This window comes from Cyphomyrmex costatus, unplaced genomic scaffold (genome assembly GCF_001594065.2).
Source record: "Cyphomyrmex costatus isolate MS0001 unplaced genomic scaffold, Ccosl1.0 scaffold726, whole genome shotgun sequence".
In the NCBI taxonomy this organism is placed as follows: Eukaryota; Metazoa; Arthropoda; class Insecta; order Hymenoptera; family Formicidae; genus Cyphomyrmex; species Cyphomyrmex costatus.
Window position 1 is genome coordinate 20,958 of NW_017280296.1, and position 20,394 is coordinate 41,351.

At 36.7% G+C, this 20,394-nt stretch overlaps 1 protein-coding gene across 1 annotated transcript; it reads left to right on the top strand.

Moving 5' to 3' along the window:
- Positions 1–2,109: 2,109 nt before the first annotated feature.
- LOC108780722 (prohormone-2) lies at positions 2,110–16,279 on the top strand. Its single transcript, XM_018548518.1, has 9 exons — positions 2,110–2,221; positions 4,907–5,027; positions 5,138–5,242; positions 6,187–6,322; positions 7,134–7,361; positions 14,062–14,169; positions 14,256–14,332; positions 14,468–14,712; positions 15,102–16,279. The coding sequence occupies exons 2-9, from the start codon at positions 4,907–4,909 to the stop codon at positions 15,183–15,185; spliced, it is 1,104 nt and encodes a 367-aa protein (XP_018404020.1). The 5' UTR covers positions 2,110–2,221; the 3' UTR covers positions 15,186–16,279.
- The last annotated feature ends 4,115 nt before the right edge of the window (positions 16,280–20,394 follow it).

The window sequence follows — 20,394 nt, forward strand, 5'->3', positions numbered from 1 at the left end:
TCATTTATCTTTCAATTAAAAAAATATCTGAGAGGTACCTAAAGGAGTCGAAACCAATTTTGCATTCCTAAGGTAAAGTAGGCGATGGAATTAATAAAAATTCCATCGCCTGCTTTACCTTTTTGCTGCTACTGTAATCTAATCTTTTAATCGTCGTGCCAATTTCTTTTATTGGAACGCTCGCATTGAGAAAATAAATGTTTGAGAAGTGGAGATTAGGACGATAGATACCTATAATGTACCGGCTGAAAATACACACGGCTCTACTACTTAAGTATACATGTTCCTGTCATAGACCGTAGAACCGCGTCGCGTATAACGTCACCGTTCGAAATGCCAAAGAAAACTATCCCTATGACGTTTGCATAATCATCTCATTAAAATTAAAGACAAGCGGGTAACGTCATAGTAGACATTACGTGACGCAGTGGAGTTGCTATGCCCGGTAGTGTTTTACCTTTCTATTAATTCTATCGAGTATCCGTGGCCTGCGTTGCAAGAGTACTAACAATAGCGAAACGTGTCAGTTTTCTTTTCTTTTATGCTAGTACTTCAATTTAATGCTAGATCGAAGGTAGAAATGCTAGATTATCTCCCGCTCTTATATAAATTCATGAAGAAAATTATAAATATGAAAAGCTCTCTGCAGATCAGGAATAGCTCGATAGAGAATAAATAATCACACACTTTGCAGTTTCTTCTCGATCCTATTAAGGTAAAGGCTGCATTCTTTCAAGATGAGACGAGCTGTATATATTTAACGGTCGCGTTGAGTTTCAAGGGCTGACGAGAGAGAGCATAAACGGACCTATGCCCTTTCGAAGAAAAGTGTCGTTTAGAATACAGAAATATCGAATTACGGCAATAAGGATTTGTTGTCGTAAAGGATGGCTAAAGCTGCCTTTGTATTCCTCTTTATCTTACAAAGGACGTAGATCTCCATATAGAATTCAATATCATCTCGAGGAGCCTAAAAAATTTCTCGATACAAAGACGATTTTAACCCTCCATTGGGTTCCTTAAAGGCATCATCGATATTTTGATTATAAATTTTGAATACCGAAAAAAATATAATATTGATACAATCGTTTTAATTAAAAATGATCTTGTTAATTCGATAACAATATTAATAAAACAAATAAAATTTTTGCTAAAACAAAAGCATGATGTATTTAAATGTAAAATACAATTCGAATCTCTGTGATGATTAAAAACTCGTTAAAGCTTCGATAATATCAGAATCTTTTCAGAGTTTTATAATCCGAAACAAAAAATTGCTGTGTTTCTTGTAGACCTTTATTACTGATAAAAGAGTTAAATTAAAATTCACATCGCCGGCGGAGAGTTAAGCTTACAATTAGAGAAAAAAAATTAAAGGCAACATTATATTAATTATTACCGGGATGCAGAACACGGAAACTTTCCATCCGTGTGTTGAAAACTAAACTAAATTAAAAAAAGTATTTTATTCGAATAGTGCCAACTAAATATTTACTAAATATAAAGATATATTTATTTGGTGCAAAATTATTAATTTAATTCAACTATATAACATTTCTTTTTATTAAGTAAAATAAATATTTATTTATTGTAAATAAACATTTAGTTTACATGATACTGTATACGAATAAATGTTTATAAAAATTTATCGAATATTTTTTCTCAGCGTGGTGACTTCCAAACCGATAGCGGTACGATAACGGCAAAATCTTATGGCTCCGTTAATGCCGGTTGACAGGCTTTCGACAGCAAAATAACAACATAATTCCCACGCAAAGCGATCCTTGTACGATGCCACGTAGAAAACCGGGATCCGCGTCGAGAAGACGTAGTTGGGTCATCGCGTGGGCAGAGACGTCCCTTGTATCAACGGTGTGCGGCACCAACACGCGTGCACCAACACACGGCACCGCACGGCTGTCGGCTTCGTGTGCGAGGAAACGCAACGCGCGCGCAGCCAACGGCGTCGTCGTAGGGTGCTCTCACCACCACGAGTCGAGAGACGGGGAATGCTCGTTCACACCAAGGTGGGGGTTGGTTGATCGACCGTACCCCGCTTTTCTACTCGTCCTGCCGAGCCCCGACATTCATTCCACCCCGAGCCGGCGGATCCGCTAGGACGTGCCAGTTCGCCACCCGAGTGCCAGCCGAAGGATCACCGCGAGAGGAACGGACGAGAGCGTATCAGGACAAACCCAGCGAAATCACCGCATCTCGAAAGGTAGACCGTCCTCGCTTCTTCCGTGCAATTTTTACTTTCACTCCGCTGTCGATGTGTAATTTCGGATTAAAACAGATTCTCTGAAATTCGAACGGTGAATGTGACCGCAAACGCGCTTTATTGTCACGTATAGCCGGTCACTTTCGGTACATTCATACAGGTAGTTGCGCACAGCTCCGAGTAAAAAAAAGTTTTATATTGTCTCAATGAAAGGATATTGTTCGATTTTGGCAGTTTGTAATAGAAAGAATTAAATTCACCTTTTTTTTTTCTATGTCTATTTTAAGAAAACAGCTGGCTACGTGCGCACGCGTGTGTAATGTGTGTGTGTGTGTGTGTGTGTGTGTGTGTGTGTGTGTTTCGGGATTAAATGTTGCTTTATGATTTCATCGTCGGTCCTCTTTAAAACGGTAATATGTCTGTGCGTGCCATGCTATTATAATAAATTAGAATTAATTACGGCGATGGCGTGTGCGTGAGAGAAGGCCTTTATACACACTTAACTCGTCAATGAGATTCTCATTCAATGAAATGCATTTTTAATTGCGATTTACCTAGCCGTGCAGCTCGTATACGCCGATAAATGACTATAGTATTTGTAGATGCAACAAGTGTACGATTTCTAGGTCTACTATATCCGGTTTGGCGTTACTGCACGGCTCGCTTTAATTGTCAAACTTCGCTATTCGTTTTCGGACTTAGACGAATGTCAATTCCGGAAATAATTCCCGAGCGTTTGATCCAGTGATCGTTTAATTGAGAGCCGTGTCGCAGCGTCAATAACGAAACTGTCGCGAAAGCAGTTTCAACTGTGACATTAATTTCTATTTGTTCCACTTAAATGTCGTTTAATCCCATATCGATCCGGATATGGATATACGTCTATTACCGAGGCGAATAAAACCTCAATTATATATCATACAAAATGCGAAATTAAATGACCTTTATATGTAAAAAAAAAAAGAGTCTAAAATTCGAAAGGTCAGGGGTCATGTATTTTTCAATATTCCGAATCCGACTGTTAAACTTCCCGGACTGCGTAATGCGAGCCATTTGCTTTATACGAAATTGCGTGGAATGCAATATCCGAGGTTGTCGCTGTATACTGTAAATACGTAATTTCGCGAATACATATCGTTTTCCGCACGCAATTTTGAACTTTGACATTTCCAAGTAACACACCGTCCGCGCGCTCGCTACTCTCCGCAGCCATTTCCAGCATCACCATTAGAGTTTCACGTAATTACGTGGGTTAACTTACCCTCAGAGGCACTCCGTAATTCATTAATGAGAAGCCAATTGAGAGCAATTAAGCGGTGTAATTCGATCGTGCAACACGCGGAAACTTGCCTTCCAGCGTTATGAAATTCTTGATAAATCGAACAGCTGCTAATGAACTTATTACAGACACGTGAATTTATGCGTGTTAAATTAAAACAGTCGCGCGAAAACAAGTCGAGGCCGTCAGGATTTTCTATTGAAAAACAATCGCTCGCTCCTTTTAGGATATTTATTATATTTCTCAAGAGGAATCTTTTTTTTATTATACATACACGCGCGTGGAGCTGCATATCGCCGTCACGCGATAAAACAAAAGTTCAATAAAGTCAACCTATCAAGTTACACACGTGTGACGTAAAGCGGCTGGGAATTCTCTCGCTGTCTACGTCATACGGTAACGTCAACGTCATAACCGAAGAAAGTAAACCGCGTCGATTACATGAAGTCGTGACGTCGTCGACCGTTGCGATGGGGGCGTCATATCTGAAGATATATTATTATAGAACTCCACGACGTAATATTTTTATGTAACAGCAAATATATGTGCACGACAAGACCCTTTATCGAGCGACCCTTACACTCGGTCTCTCCACACACAATGGAAATAGATTCCCGACATTTCGCATTATATGACATTTACATATTTAAGCTTTCTTAGTACGGTGACCTGGTAAATAAAATTCCGCGGACAACAGAAGATCCAAAATCGAGGAAACATAAGATGTCTTGACATCTCTTTAAAAAGAATGTCTTTAACGTTCGTTTTTATTAATGTAGATTAATTTTAATCTTTGTTCAATTTGCTTTCCATTTTGCTAATTTTTATAACTATAAAAAAGTTTGTCCAGCCGAGATTAAAATTAAGCTGCATTGATAGAAACGAGTATAAGACATTTTTTTTAGACATCCTTAAGGGGTTTTATGTTTCGTTCTTGGAGATGCGCGTTGTTTGGATCGGGAAATCATAATAAACAGCCAAAAGATACGTCAAGTCAAGAGAAAGTGAAAATGATGATTTTTGATGACAAAACTTGTTTATCGATGTTAAGAATTAAAATAAAGTCATTTTGAATTTTTGTTAACCTTCGTGTGTTCCTTGGAGACAAATCATAAGGCCTATTCTTTTCAGCTGAATTTCTTGCACGGTCCATCTTTTCTCTTTTTCTCTCGAACGCGAAAAGAAAAGAAAGAAAAATGTGAACCGTGTAAGAACTTTAGGTAAAAAGAACAGACCTTAGTTTATTGGTTCTGCGATTACTGCAGTCGGAAATCCGATGTCAAGGGGAAGAACTCGGGGGTGGGAGACACGGGGCGCAAAAAAAGTGTCGCGAAGCTCTGACCCTGAAAACGGTGCGTCATCGCGAACGCACCACCGGCAATGAAAATCCCGCAACTTTGTCGCAGATGACGTGTAACTGGGCGTGGTTGCTGCTGCTGCTGTTCTCGCTGATCTCCATAGGCTTGTGCCTGCCTACGAACCTGATGGAGGACGCGAAGAAGGCGGACCAGACCATGAAGCCAAAATGTAAGGCTCGTAAATCCAGTAGCGTACTTTTCGTTGAGATCGCGTTCGAATTATTCCTCGATTTTTATTCGCTTTCGATTCGCTTGAACGCCCCGCAATGTCGCTTTCAGCAAAACGAACGCAGGAGATGCTGATGTTCGGCAACCAGCAGAATCGACAGGCTGCTAATGCTGCTGCCGCTGCTGGAGAATCCTTAATGTCGAATGCAGAGAAACGTGAGTTACTTCTTAATCTTCATTATACTCGCTGTCTCTCTTTCTTAGAAAGTTTCTGACTTGTTATATCTCAATTTTTATAATTTTCTTTGGTTATTTATAAATAAGTAAAATTTGATAACATTCTATACGTTCATTAGAGAAAAATACATTACTCTTGTAATTTTTTTAACGTATAATTTCTTGCGTGGGATGTTTTGACACCCCAACGTTGTATCTCAATTTTCACAGTTTTTACGGTTCTCTTTAATTATTTATAATTAAATAAAAATGGATACAACATATCCTTTAAATAAAAACACATTACTCGCGTAGGATGTTTCTAATATCTCTACGTTTCATCTCAATTTTCACACGATTCTTTTTTTATTATTTACAATAAAATAAAAATTGATAACATCTTTTAAATAAAAACACATTACTCGCGTGGTTTTCTTTACGTAATTATTCGCTTGGGATGTTTCTAACACCCCAACGTTGTATCTCAACTTTCACTTCTCTTTAATTATTTACACACAATCAAATGAAAATGTATAATATTCTATACATTCTTTAGATAAAAATAAATTACTCTTGTGATTCTTTTTTTAACGTAATTACTTGCGTGGGATGTTTCCGACACCCCAACGTTATATATCTCAATTTTTATGATTCTCTTTTATTATTTAATTAAATAGAAATTGATAACTCTGCACATTTTTTGGATGAGAATGAATAACATTTGTAATTAAAAATAAAAAAACAATCTTTTAAAGTCAAATATTTCGCGCTAATATAATATGAAGATACGTATAAATGCAATACGTCTAACAAATTTATAAAATGACCGAGTGACCTGCATATCTCACGCGAGATTTTTAATAAAAGGTTAAAAGATACAATGCGTAATATAATCCAACGAATACTGTACGAGGATCATCTCTGGAATTCATTTACATATGTAGGAACTCTCGCTGCCTCGGGGCTGGGAGGCTTGAAAGCAGCTCTTGCCGAGGACGATAAACCATCCCTGGCCCAGAAATCACCCAGCAACGCTATGTACGAGCGCGAGTCGTACTCGCCGTACGATAAGAATTATGAGTAAGTCTAGTTTTCGCGTCAATGTGAAAATAAATTATTCAGAATTCAATACCTCGAATTATATAACGATTTCAACGTAATGTTCGATTTGATCGACAAACGGAGTACACTTTTTTTCGCTTCGTAGTTTATTATTATATTTTTAGAACTTAATGGCCTGCTGTATTAATTTACCTTGAATGTCGTGCGTTATTCGAGAGCTTCACATTTATTCGTTTTTCTTCGTTATATCCCATATCTTTAAGGGGGGATGATGTCCTATAAACGTTCAGATAAAGCGCGCTGTGTAGAATTATTGTGCTTATAATATTACCAATATTATGTATAATACATTTCATAATATTTTAAGACATTTTATTAGATTGTTAGTATTATATTAATACATATAATATTATATTAATATTATTCTCTAAATTTTTAGAATGAATTTTACTCTTTTTTTAAGAGTAGCAGAATTTTCATTTTTTTTTGGAGTAAAATTTTATTTCGAAGGATCTAGAAAATATATGTATTATTACTTTAATATATATTTAATATATTTTATGATCATTATTATCCCAAAAATCATTAATTTTAAAACAACCATATAAAATATTGAATATAATACAATATATATATTAATAAATCAATATATATATAATAAAATGTTTTATTTTATTATTATTTTAATATTAAAACGTAAGCCATGTTTTTATGGCATTCAATGAATAATAAAGACAGAATGGCACTTTTTGTCAACTTGCGTCACCAAGTGGAAAGTGTTATCTTGATCGGTAAAATTTTGCCGTAACGAGAATTATTTGTGTCTCAGCTACGGGAAAGTCATCATGAATGAGGTCGAGGAGGATGTACCGCGGGTGTGGGACACAGTGCCGTATTCGCGGTATTACGCGGGCGAGGATCGACGCAAGAGATCGGAGAAGTCCACCACGACCGTACGACCGACCACGTTGCAACCTCCGACGAGCTCGCTCCAAACGAGACGTCTGCCCAACCTTCTGCCTACCCCGCAGCCGATGCAGGCTCAAGTTAAGAGGAGGTAAGCGGCCGCGTCCTACTTTTCCTAATTCTCCCTCGAAATCGATAAACCCGCGTCGATCGATATTCCCGGGAGTAACCGCTGTTAGATTGCGGTAGGTAACGAAATCCTCGAAAGGGGACGAGAGTGGACGACCGCGACGGCGGTCTCGTAACGACTTCGTTTTATTTTGCCGCGCTTATTTCAAGAGCCAAAGCGAGAGCGAAATTGCGAAACGTTATTTAGTTGGAAGTCGATTTGCGAAGAGGGCTACACGGTCTCTCCATAGACCGATATTAAATTGGTGATGAAATATCGGAAATCGAGGACGCGAAAATAAGTTTTATGAGAGTTAATACCTATATATGATTCTCTCTTTTTCTTTCTTTTCCTACGATATGCGATACTGTGAATTAAGAGCTGTGCACAATTCCAGATAAAATACAGCGTCATAATTAAAAATCATAACGATATCACAGGACATTATATATCATGATGTTTAAAAGCAAACTTATATATAAATGACAAATAAGGTCACGGTGATGTTCCTATATTCCCTATGATATTATTACGACTTCTATTTGAAATAAAAGAATATTAGGAGCAGGAATAAGCATCAAGATATCCGGTTACACCGGAGAATACACGGTTTCTAGTAATTCAAAATTTCAATATTTATATTTCTATTCCTAATGTTTCATCGTGCTCAGAGCTTTACCCTCTGGAGTTGTGCGCGCTGTTGAGTTGGCATGATAACGGGAATCCCCTCCTCCCGTGTTAAACTGAGGATCGACTCGGTGTAGCCCCGGCGCGCGAGGGCTATGCATCACCGTGCGCGCCCTTTCCACCCTTTCCACCCACCAAGCATCCCTCTTTCCTCCGGCGTTTCTTCTGAATGGGTATGAGAGGGCTTGTGAGGGCGTTGCCCTCAGCGCAGGGACGGCGGCGGTCGACCTGGACAACCGAAGTCGTATCGAACCATTTGTAGAGAGAAAGAGAGAGAGAAAGAGGGGCGAAGGGAAAAAGATGAAGAGTGAAATAGAGATTGCCGTTATCGAATATCATATCAGTAGCGCGTATGCTCGATGGTGCTGTTTAAAAATGCAGCCAAATGAAATCGTCGGAAGTTTCGCATCCGGTATCCGGTGCATTGATTCGCCAACCGCTCGACGTTCGTATTCACTCATAAAGCATAGATCATTCCAGTATTGTTACAACGTACGTCTCAGAAATAATAATAATAATAAAAGTAAAAAAAAAAAAAAAATAATAATCTTTGTTACTATACAATACTTATCCAGATACAAAAGAAAATTAAAAGGAGACAAAATAAATGCAGAAAACATGTTAAAAACAAAACGAAGTTTTATTCGTCAGCAAGATTGTTGCTATGTGAAGCCTAAATATTGCAGTAAAATTGAAAATGTTGAGTGTTGCTGCAAGCTTCTGTGCTGTATAATCAGAGGACGAGGATCATCTGACGATTGTACCGTACCGAATTAACGACCTCACTCGTCGCATCCTTCGGCTGGTATTACATTTATTGTATGAGACATTTTTCAAGTCTATTGATTGATTGTAGAATAGAGAGATTCGCAAACCTTTCGGTCGTGCTGCCAATTAAAGGATCGTCAATGGGAGTAATGTGATGCAGTAAGTTACGAGGCGTAAAAAATTGACCAATTACAATTGAATGTGAGGAGAATAATCAACTATAATTGGTCAATTTTCTTATATAACTTACTGCTTACTACATAATATGTGCTTTTTCGCAAGAGACACAGACAACACAGTGAATCAGATTAGATATTGCTTGTCAGTGTTAAATAGAGATGAAACGATCTCTGTTATACTGTGTTACAGTCTATTATCTCTTGCTAGAAAGCATCAAATATTATTCCCATTGTAGTCAGCGTGAATAACAGGCTTGAAAATTTTATCGTATGACAAATGTAATAATAGCCTTCGATGCGTATTTCCTTCCTTCCCATGAAAGCAAATGAAACGGATAAGATGTTACGACGCTTAATAACGCAACGTTTACGTCCGGCTCGTGATCGCGCGACGGCGCGAGATAAAAATACGCTTTCCCGTTGAGCGCGATGCTAGCAGCAGATTTATCGAGAGCCGAATCTAATTTCAGGAAATCGCGTGAACACGCGAGCCCTCGATATCGAAGCCGTAAAAGCGCTTCGCACGGAATTGCCTAAGGCCGGTGTTTAAAATTAAACACACATACATGGGACTGCCGTCGAGCGGACATTATTATCGTCTCAAAGTTAACAGCCATCGCCATCGCGGCCCGTTATTTTTACACGAAAAATGTACGGGAATGCATTGCCTGACCGAGACGCAAATGTCACAGGTTACCTCGACGGACACGACAACGATTAATTTTTTCCTCGATGAAATTCTTATAACGCGGTAACCGTTCCTATTATAGTAAACGCGATTACATAATGCGTTATCCTTAGCCGCGAGTGCTATAATAATAGAAGCGCTCGCCGATAAAAGCACTTTGAGTATATTTTCAAAGAAAAGAAAATTGCCACGCGTGTCGCGTGGCACCGAGGAAAATTGTGTTAAAATTTTTTCCACCAAGATCTCATAGAAATTTCATTTACATAATTAATAATATTTGCATTACAATAATTTATATTACAATTTTTATTCTGTAATTGTATTATATCGAATTAAATTGAAACTGTAAAAAAATCTTATGTAAAAGACGATGGTATTTAATTACATTTGTAAAAATTCTCTTTTTTCTATTCTCGACATCTCAGCGAGTCTTTCTGAAATTAATCAAAGAATTAGAATTGAAATTGAAATTGTAGATCTCAGCGTGACTTTGTCGGAATTTTCAAACGTCTAAAAAAAATGCTATTGTTCTCGTGAATTAACGTCCCGTGACTTGGACCATCCTCGCATATTCTCGCGGAGGAAGAGAGAAATAAAACAGATGTACGGCACAAAGTGAGCACATTTATATCCATTTCGATCAAGTTACATGTAGTACTCTCTTACTCTCTAAAACTTTCAGAAAATTGTCACTCTGAAGAGAGGAATCTTATTCTTCAGAATTGAAAACTAAGCTGCTCCTTTATAAGACTGGCTCAATTTTCACTCTTTAGAGTGAGATTTCACTCCAAAGAATTTAGAGAGCACTATTTATTCTTTTTTCTAATTCTATAATACCCGTTTTCACTAACGCACAGTTTAATTTTAATCTCGGTCCAATTAACTCTACACCTGTTTCTAGATCTAGAATTAGAAAAGGACAAAAAGTAAATTGAACTGAAATTAAAGTTAATCCCCGAATAGCACAGAGAGTTCGAAAAGAATTCGGTCCTACGTCATCAATTCCGAGTTTATTTTCAGATGCAAAAAGAATTCTTTTCAGAAAAAGACTCGGAATGGATGACGTACAACTGAATTCTTTTTGAATCCTTTTTCGAATCCGCTCTGTGCTATCCGGGTCTATATTAGTAGAAACGGGCTTTAGGCAAATGTACGTGTTTGCCTGTGCATACGGCATTGTGGCACACGAACGTGGCCTCGCACACCCACATACGGGGGGAGAGAATTTGGTGCAGAGCACGAATCGCTCGATACGCGTGACGCAGGTGGTAGTGGCGCGGTGGTGGTGATGGTGGTGGTAGTGGTTGAGTATCCACGAGAGAGAGAGAGCGGGCCCACGAAAAGCTGAATGGAGCCGGGATGGAAGCGAAACTAGGTCAGAGCTTGATTGTTCGCTGGTATCAGCGACCAATCATCTGGCAAGCACACTCCGCGAATTTATCGACGATACTTCCGGCTGCGACAGGATGAGCCTTCCACTGCGCTCCACTGTTCTTCCGTTGACGGTATAATAATCCCGCTGACGCATTAGACAACAGCCCCGTCCTCGTTTCGAGAGTTTGAATGGAGGCGTCCCGTCGGATGCAGATCAATAGAGGAAACGCCGACGTAATGAACTAAATTAATCGATTAGAAGAATTATAAGCGGCACGTGCCGAAAAACTAATGTTAATGAGGTAAAAACGAGCCCTTCCAGCACATCTGGTAAAAACCTCTTGAGAAATTTAAATTCTAATTTTAATGAAACTTTGTATATAGGTCGCGCGTAAATAAATTAATTTAGAAAATTGCAATTAATAAACGGTTTTAAAAAGTGAAATTGACTTTTATAAAGCAAGTGTTTTTTCATTATATCTCAAAAACTATTCAAGATACCAAAAAATGTTTTATATAAAAATTTTACAGTAAAATTATCTTTATCTCTATACATCATAATATGTTTAAAAAATGATAAACATATAGATTTTGAAAAAAAATTCATTTTATAAAATATTATTAGAGTAGGTGAGTGGAATTAACTTTATTATAAAATTTTTATATAAAATATGTTTTAATGTTTTTAAAGAATTTTTTTAACAACAAAAAAAAGAAAATTGCTTTTCATACAAAGGATGATTTCATCTCTTAAAATTTTGACTGCACAACTCTGAATTTATTTATTTAAGCAGCTTATAGTAAAATTTTATTAAAATAAAAATTTAATACACTTTGATATCAGGTATCTTTTGAGACAGGCTTCTTTAAACTTTGCATTGCAGTATAAAACTCGCTTCTTCAATCTCGCGAGGTTCCTTGAATCAATATAATTTTTCATTGTTTACAATGTATACACATTTCTTATATAAAAGAACTTTGTGGTAAATTAATCGTCTAATATCCAGTTTTACCAAGATCAATTTTAATCTCGATTTAATTATAACTCTTCAGCTCCTATTAATCCTGAGATAAGAAAAGATGATAAAAAGTAACTTAAGCCAAGATTCCAGTTAATCTGCATTAGTAGAAATGGATATATGAGATGAGCTTAAGATGGAATCGAGACGGAAGAATCAAGATAGATAAATTGTAGTAGTAAGATCCGACGTGTGGCCAGCCTTGACGGCGCAAAGACCGCGAAGGGCCAGAGTCCTTATACTACACTCTGGTAAACGCCGAAAAGCTGAATGAAAGTATCCTACGAGTTTTTGGCACATAGCCAGGCTATCAGTTGATCAGCGTTAGTCCCTACCAGGCATCATTATCGATCGTTTTATCGCGATGTGTAACTACAAAGGAACACACATAAATTGTACGACCAAGAGTCATCATTTCGACTTTTGACATATTTTTTTTTTTTTTTACTAAAACTCATCATTGTGTCTTTCAACGTCACGGAAATCAAGATGACAATCTTTGATTGCAACATTTGACTTTCTATTGACGTTCAAATTCCAAATAAAGTCATTTTGACTTTTGCGTGTTTCTGTACGGGTTGCGAAATGACTTTCTCTGTTAATCAACAACGAACGATGACAATTGTCGTTGCAATCGTGTCTCACCGTCGAAGGCGCGTATTGTCCGCGGTATTGTCCCCGTACTTGCCGTTGTATCGAGTATATATAAGTTTGAATGCTAGCTATCGTGAGACTCGCTCACACAAAGGACAGTCCGTCGACAGCGAGATAAAGCGCCGTTCGTGACGGAGAACAATAGCGCGCGATGTAGGGACGAGTCGTCGCGGTGATCGTCGTCGGTCGCTTTGCGTCACGGATAAGCATCGATCAATCTTGAAATATAGACGCTGCGCGAACACAGCGCGGAATAATGAATTCACGAAGCGATTCCGAAACGAGATTGCGAGACATCGATCTGAGCATCGTCGGAAAAACGACAATTTTTGTAGCCACGATTAGATCGTCGTTTCTCCTTGGCTCACCCTGTTTAGCATTATCGCGACAAGTGAATCCATCCGCAACGAATCATTATAGACTACATACTTCATCGTTAAGTACTGTACGTTTTTATCTGCATAACGATAAAAGTACATAACTATTTTTAGATCCGCACTATTAACTCTTTATATTAATATATTTAACCCTTTACATGGAATATCCAGAACACTTCAGCTTTATAAGTACGCTAAATGAATGAAGGCTATTTATATACTTAATGCAAATTGTTTCATAATTGAAAATATTTTTGCAACCTTATCTCTATTTATAAAGAATGTATATAGATTATTATGATTTTTATTTAAAAACTCTGCTGGTCTGTTCAGATTTATTTGACTCAAAATGTAATTTATTTTCTTATATTTTATCTAAAGCCTTTTCTTCAGCATTTGATGATTGCCTTTGTTAATGAAGATCTTTTTTCTATGAAAATTAATTTTTTTTAGAGCTCTTTAACCTTACACCGTCAATGCGAAGTCTTTTTATAGGCACAGTCGATTCTTTGTGATTATGAATTTAAAAAATTAATAAATAAGTAAGTAAATAATGGTATTATTATCTCTTTAAAAAAACTTGATAATGTCGAGATTATGCAAGGACGCCAATTACGTATCCAGTTGTTTGTTTTGTTACAAGGTCGCATAGAATCTTACGTCTATGCCCTCAACGACTATTGACCAGTTAGCGTGACCAGTTAGCGAGTCTCTCTTTTTAGATTCTTTAGATTGTATAGTAAATTTGAACAGACCAGCAATTAAGTTAATTGTAAATTATCAAAGAAAGAAATAGAAATTGTGATATAATGTTGGGGCGTCGGAAGCACTCCACGCAAATAATTACGCTAAAAAAAGATCACGCAAGTAATAGAGTTAAATCGTCCTCAACAAAAGAGACCTGCTGAAACGTTTTTTTTTTATTTGAATTTTCAGCGTCCCGTACTACCAGGAACCACGATACAAGCGGGAGCTGCCTCTGGACATCAACCCTGATGATGTGTTGACCCTCCTGTCGCTGTGGGAGAACGAACAACGTAACGGGTAACCAGCTCCCTTAAAATTTTTCACAACTTTTCCATAAATAAATGCTTGATTTTTTTTTTATCTCATTTTTACTTCATGAATAGAAACTGGCGCAAATACGCTAACGAAGAATACGAGATAGACGACAGCGATTTCCTTGATGAGGAAGATCCTAGAAACGGTTCGTTGACAATTGTAATCCTGTAATTACGATCCAGCTGCACAAAAATAAAAATAATAAAAAGATAATGAATTTCTTTAGCGAGGGTTTCTACCTCTTCATCAGTTCTGTATCCTTTTCTGTATTCCTTTATAGCTCTCCCGTGGTTGACACCGGTATATCCCTCGCGGCACTACGACACATTATCGCCCTCTGACATCGGGATAGTCCGAACCCACCCGCCCAGCTATTACGAGCAGTACGGAAAGCAGCTGGATCAGCAGTATGAGGGTCCCGCGCAGTATGGCAATCATGTTAATCCGCAGTACGATTTCCTTTATCCTCAACGTGCCGCGTACTACCCTCAGAAGAGGTTCATAGTGTCCAAGAAACGAACGCAGGTGAATTGAATTCGGCAATTGCTTCGAGCCAATCAATATAGCACAGAAGCTTGCATCAACATTGTTGCAACGTTTTCTGCGTTTAGCAGAAGAAGCAGCTTTGTTGTAAAATTTTTTAATACGATTGGTCTTGCCCTTAGTTTCTCTCACTGGATCTAAATCTATAAACCAATCATATTCAAGAATTTTACAACAATTGCAAAGCTGCTTTTTCTGCTGAACACAGTCAATGTTATTGCAATACTGTGTTGGAGCGTTACAAATTCTATAATATCGTTAGAATGATCTGTGCTGTATGACAATCTTCAATAGAGGGCTTGAGTAAAGAAAAAATAAAAGGAGACAAAAGAAAAATGTCGAAAAATGTCCTTTTTTTTCTGTACTTTCAGGGCTACGATCCGTACCCCGCCGCTGAGCTGCAGTTGAGCTCTCAACCGCGAAGCTATCAATATCCCCATCGAATGGTCTACTAAGTAATCTGCGACGTTGGGGCCTGTCTAAAGGCGTACGAAGAGAAGCAAAAATCTCTCGGATGAAGAATCTACCAGGAAAAGGATGTCAGCAGCCGACGTTTCTCTGGGAGTCCGCGCTCTTTCGACAAACGGCCCTTGCTGTCGCTCCTCTTCAGCTATCCTCCCTTTCAATCGCAGGAGGCAAAACAAGCAGTCGCGACGACAACGTCGACGCTGATTTACTCGTTCTAAGAAAATCACGGTGCTCACTAAGAGAAGCTTTCCTTGGGTTTACAAGAGTCGCGCTGGAGAACCGAGGAACGTGAGAATCAGACCTTTCTTGATCCAGACTCTTTAGTCCAAGTACCTCGGAATATAAAAAGTGACAAATTCGCATTTAGAATATGGCATTTTATCATTGTAACGATAATCAGCATTCAGGTTTTTTGCAGAGGCCTGTTTAACACGAATTTTATAAGACAGCGTGTGAAACATATCAGAGTCCACGACTCAATATCTGAAACAATTTCCTGCGCCAGGTGGTCGAAGAAATCGATCGCTTTCATCGAGCTCTTTTTCAAATCCGATCGCGATGACGGTTAAAATGTAAAAAAAAAAAAGCTTCAGCGCGCTCTTGTTACTTACTCGCTTAATGGTAATGTTACGATTTTAAGCTCCTTTTGCGTATAATACGGGCGACGCGCTCGTAATGACGCTACGACTGAATCATTAAACAATCGTAGTATCGAATCAAATTACCCTCAGGCTTGGTTTCGACAACTTCGTGACTGATATAAAATATGCATATATATAAATATATCTATATAATACAAATATGTATATGAGGCGATATAGTTTTGAGTTAGCATGAGACTAGATGTAGGTCTATTCGTCTATATAGATAATTCGAGCGAGTAGGAATTGAGAAGAATTGGAAAAAGGGAGGATGAGAAATATACGTTCAACGCATATATATGTATAAAGCGATGAAAAAGTAGAGATGGAGCAAAATATACTGCAAGATTGAATTTTTTTTCGATATGCAGATTATAAGAAATGTATATCTATATCAGACTAGAGATTCATTGAGATTAAGATTGAATTTGATCAATAATTACAATTCGTATTAGATCAACGAGAATAAATCAATTAAGAGAAATAAACTTATTTTTTGGTCAAACCGGATAATCTTACTGCTTAAATATTTCGAAATAAATTTATATTCTATTTTGCAAACCGCGCGCCAAAATCTTTTTCGATTTTGAAACGCAATCATGAACAGAATTAAATTAGCAATACATATTGACAAGTAATTTACTTACTTTTTATGCTAATAAGCGTTTCTTAGGATATTAATAATTTGATTTGTAAAATATATTGTTTTATTTGGGATTCGAACTCAAATTCGGCAATAAATTAAATTATTTAAGATACTTAGATTAGCATCAATAATCAAATTATTAACATCCTTCTAAAATGTTTGTTAGTATAAAAAATTATAAAATTATTAAATATTATTATTGCTTGTTAATTTAATGCGATACCACTACTCTAATTCTGCTTATGATTGAGTTCCAAGACCGAAAAAGATTTTGGCGCGCGGTTTAAGTATGTAGATGTACAAATTCACTCTGAAATATTTAAGCTATAAAGATCCGCGTTTTGACCCTAAAAATCAGTTTATTTCTCTTAACGGATCAATTTGATCAATCAAAGCAAAGTTCACTAAACTTGATTTTGTTTCTTCTGATTGGTAGAATTCAATCTCAATCTCAGTCTTTAGTCTGATATAGAAACCTTATAACAGAGTCTGGCCACGACACACTTTTAATTAGCCCTTTGTTTTCGTTAACTTTAGTAAGTTAGAATGCATGAGATAGTAAAAGTTAGGATAAGATAGCATTTAAAAAGAGACAGAATATATATCCTTCTTTCTCACTCTTTGACAAAATTGCTCGTGGCCAGACTTTGTTATGAGGTTTCTAGTCCGATTAGGGCGTCACCGTGAAATCTTCCTGGAAAACTTTTGGCGGTCGTATCAGCGAAAGCAGAGTGTCAGGAATTACATGTATGTTCTCGTCGTTTGACCGAGGAAACGCGAGCAGAACGTTGATCAATAGGTGTCCGTATTTCTGGAAAACGGGAAACGCTCGAGGGAAGAAGAAGAGGTGAATGTGAGTGTAAAGGCCTAGACAAAATGAAAAGCACATGCAGGCAGTAGGAACAGAGAATAACAGATTTCAACCATCAGAAACCATGTATTGCACGGTATAGATATAATGCACGGCTTCTGGTTGAAGTCTATTATTTCCTGCTTCTATTGTCTGTACGTTTCATTGTCTAGGCTCTAACAGTACCGAAGGGGTTTATCTTCGTAAGGTTTATCTTCGAACCAAACACGGCCTTCCATATTCAACACTCCGAGGAGACTGAACATCTCTACATAATTAATTAATGTATGTAATTACACGTCCGTTACACACGCACGTAACGTCTTCACTGAAGATATTACGCGTTATGCTTTTTTCCTCGCCAAATTAACTGCAGATACGCGAGGATGTTGCTGAATTTCTTATTAACGAATTTCTTGAGTGGACTTAATTTTGACAGAAGATTATAGGCACTACTTTATTTTTCGCGATTCTGAATATTAATTTTTCTGGAGCACACGAATCATACGTTCAGTTCTTTTCAAATTCTATTATCGCTGACAAAGAAAAAAAGCAAACGGTGCTCTCACCATAGTATTTTTAATTTCTTCATACTTTTTAATTTAAATATGGGTTTAAATTGAATAAAATATAACTAAATGAGAAAAATAAAATCAGTTTAAAAGTATTTCTTCTTGAAGAAATTAAATTTCTATTAAAGCTTTTTGTTTAAAAACAAGAAAAGCTGAAACACCCTCGCGAGACTGGAATATCTTAATAAGAACGACAAAATATAAAATGCGATATAATGGCGGGAAACCGCTCATATAATTTTGTTCAGGACATTTACCTGTTGTTCAACGTAGTTAGGTTTAGATTAGCAACATAAGTTTCAAAAAACAAAAGTATATACACACACACACACACACACACACATACACACATATACAAATACACGGCGTCAAGAATATTCGATATTCGTTATGCGCAATTAAGGGGTTATGCCATCTTGGAGGTTTGAAAAAATCAAATTATTTTTTGCTTAAACCGATAGTCTGTAGCTCCAAAAACAGAATTCTAATAGTTTTAATTCAAAATTTCGATGATATTATGTTACAAGAACCGATTTAGTGAAACGCATCACCGCACGAATCGCTATTTGATAGAAAAAGAAACAAAGAGTGTAATAAGCGCGTAAGCGAAAAAGAGTCTAAAAAGACTCAGAAATTAATAAAAACCACAAAAAAAGAGGCGAATGAGTAAAACGAACTCTTGGAAGAACACTTGTATAATCCAGGAATAAGAAACTGAGGGTAAAATTGAGATTTTATTGCTTTATGAACAAAAAAATTACCAAAACTTTGAACATATTTTTCTCAAAATAGTTTTTTCAAAGTCGATGTCGTACATAACTTTTACATTTTTCATCCGATTCACTTAAAATTCACTTAAAATTTGAAGTAAATGTTCTCTTATATATAGAGGAGAGGCCCCTATTATGAGATACCGAGTTCATTTTGTGTAATTACTAAATGTTTATTGGTAGAATTAAAAAAAATAATAGGTCATTTTGAAGAGAATTTAATAAGCTTTAAGATAGCGTTATGTAAAATTTAATTCAAATTTTATTTTATTTTTTAATTAAAGAAATGTAAAAGGTGAACAAATCGCAAAGTCGAAAAATTGTGCTCCTAGTATGAGATACCCCGTGAAATCGATAATAAAGCACAAAGTACATCAGTATTAGAATTAAAAAAACTTTATTTGATGTTTCTAACATATCAACGAGTACAGCTTATGCGCGTAAATTGAGCATGTGATGCATTGTATTCAGGATTTGTCTTCAGTAGTAATTGGAATGAAGTATTGCAGAAACAGACCCTCAATGTTCATTCCGGTTATTCCTTTTATTATTGTACAATAACATTTATACTTTAACATCGATTTTCACTTGGGCACAGAAGTATAGATTATTTCATATTAGAAATATCCTGGGTATCTCATGTTACGAGTATCACGTCTTACAGCTTTACGATCATCAAATCTAACTTCTTTAATTAAACAATTCAACATATTTCGTATTTTTCTATCAGTACGATCTTACTCTATTACTACATGAAGAATTTATTGCCAAATAATTACTTATTAAATAATAAACAAAGATTAAAGGCTTATCTCAATGAAACTTGAAAACATTCAAACTCTAAAATTTTATTTTACAATTACTGTAGGCATGATCTAACAATGAATTTTCCACTAAACAGTTTTCAATCCAAGAGCAATAATTTCATGATAGAATCAACAAATAGCATTTATTAGTTTAGCAGAAACGCCGCTATCTCATGTTAAGCGCCTATCTCATAATAGGGAGCTTTCCTATAAGTATAATCTAAAGAAATGCGTAGGATTTTGGCGCTATATTGAAAATAAAAATTTTAGACGAAAAAACTACCGTTTCAAATGTTCACCATATTCAGAAATCAATATTTTTGAAAACTGCCACTTCTTTAGTTTTTAATACGTAGATGATACAAATTTTTGGTATTTTGTTAACAAACCGTGTAGAAATTTTGGACTATACCGCGGAGAAGTTCGGCTAATGAAGATGTTTGACGATACGGCTATAGTGCCGCCATTTTGTAAATAAGAAATATAAATGTTTTCATACAGTTGAAGATACATATAATAAAACCCCATAAACAATTTTTGATTCACTCCTTCATTCTTAAAAAAAAAAATTCCAAACATCATTTTTAAGCTGCGAAGGTGGCGTAATCCCCTTAAAGCGGTAAATATCGCAAACGAAAAAGAAAATCGCAGCCATTAGCTTTACTCCTAATCTTGCAACAACGCACGATCGATGTTCAATTCAAAGCAGATTTGCCTGAAAGTGTGTATTTTTGTTAAGTGTACGGCGGAAAAAAAAAGAGCCCAGCAGCGTTATGTATACACGTAATTTCTTTCCCCCGCACACATGTGATGACCCATTTACACGTTCTGCGTCTCTTCCTGTTATCGATATAGTGATTGTGTGCGACGTGATTACGCCGTTATCATTAAGACTTAACAAGAGCGATCCT

Coding starts and splice junctions, on each gene's coding strand:
- LOC108780722 (XM_018548518.1), top strand. CDS start 4,907: ATGACGTGTAACTGGGCGTGGTTGCTGCTGCTGCTGTTCTCGCTGATC. Junction 14,170..14,255: donor GAGAACGAACAACGTAACGG/GTAACCAGCTCC, acceptor CTTCATGAATAG/AAACTGGCGCAAATACGCTA. Junction 14,333..14,467: donor TGAGGAAGATCCTAGAAACG/GTTCGTTGACAA, acceptor ATTCCTTTATAG/CTCTCCCGTGGTTGACACCG.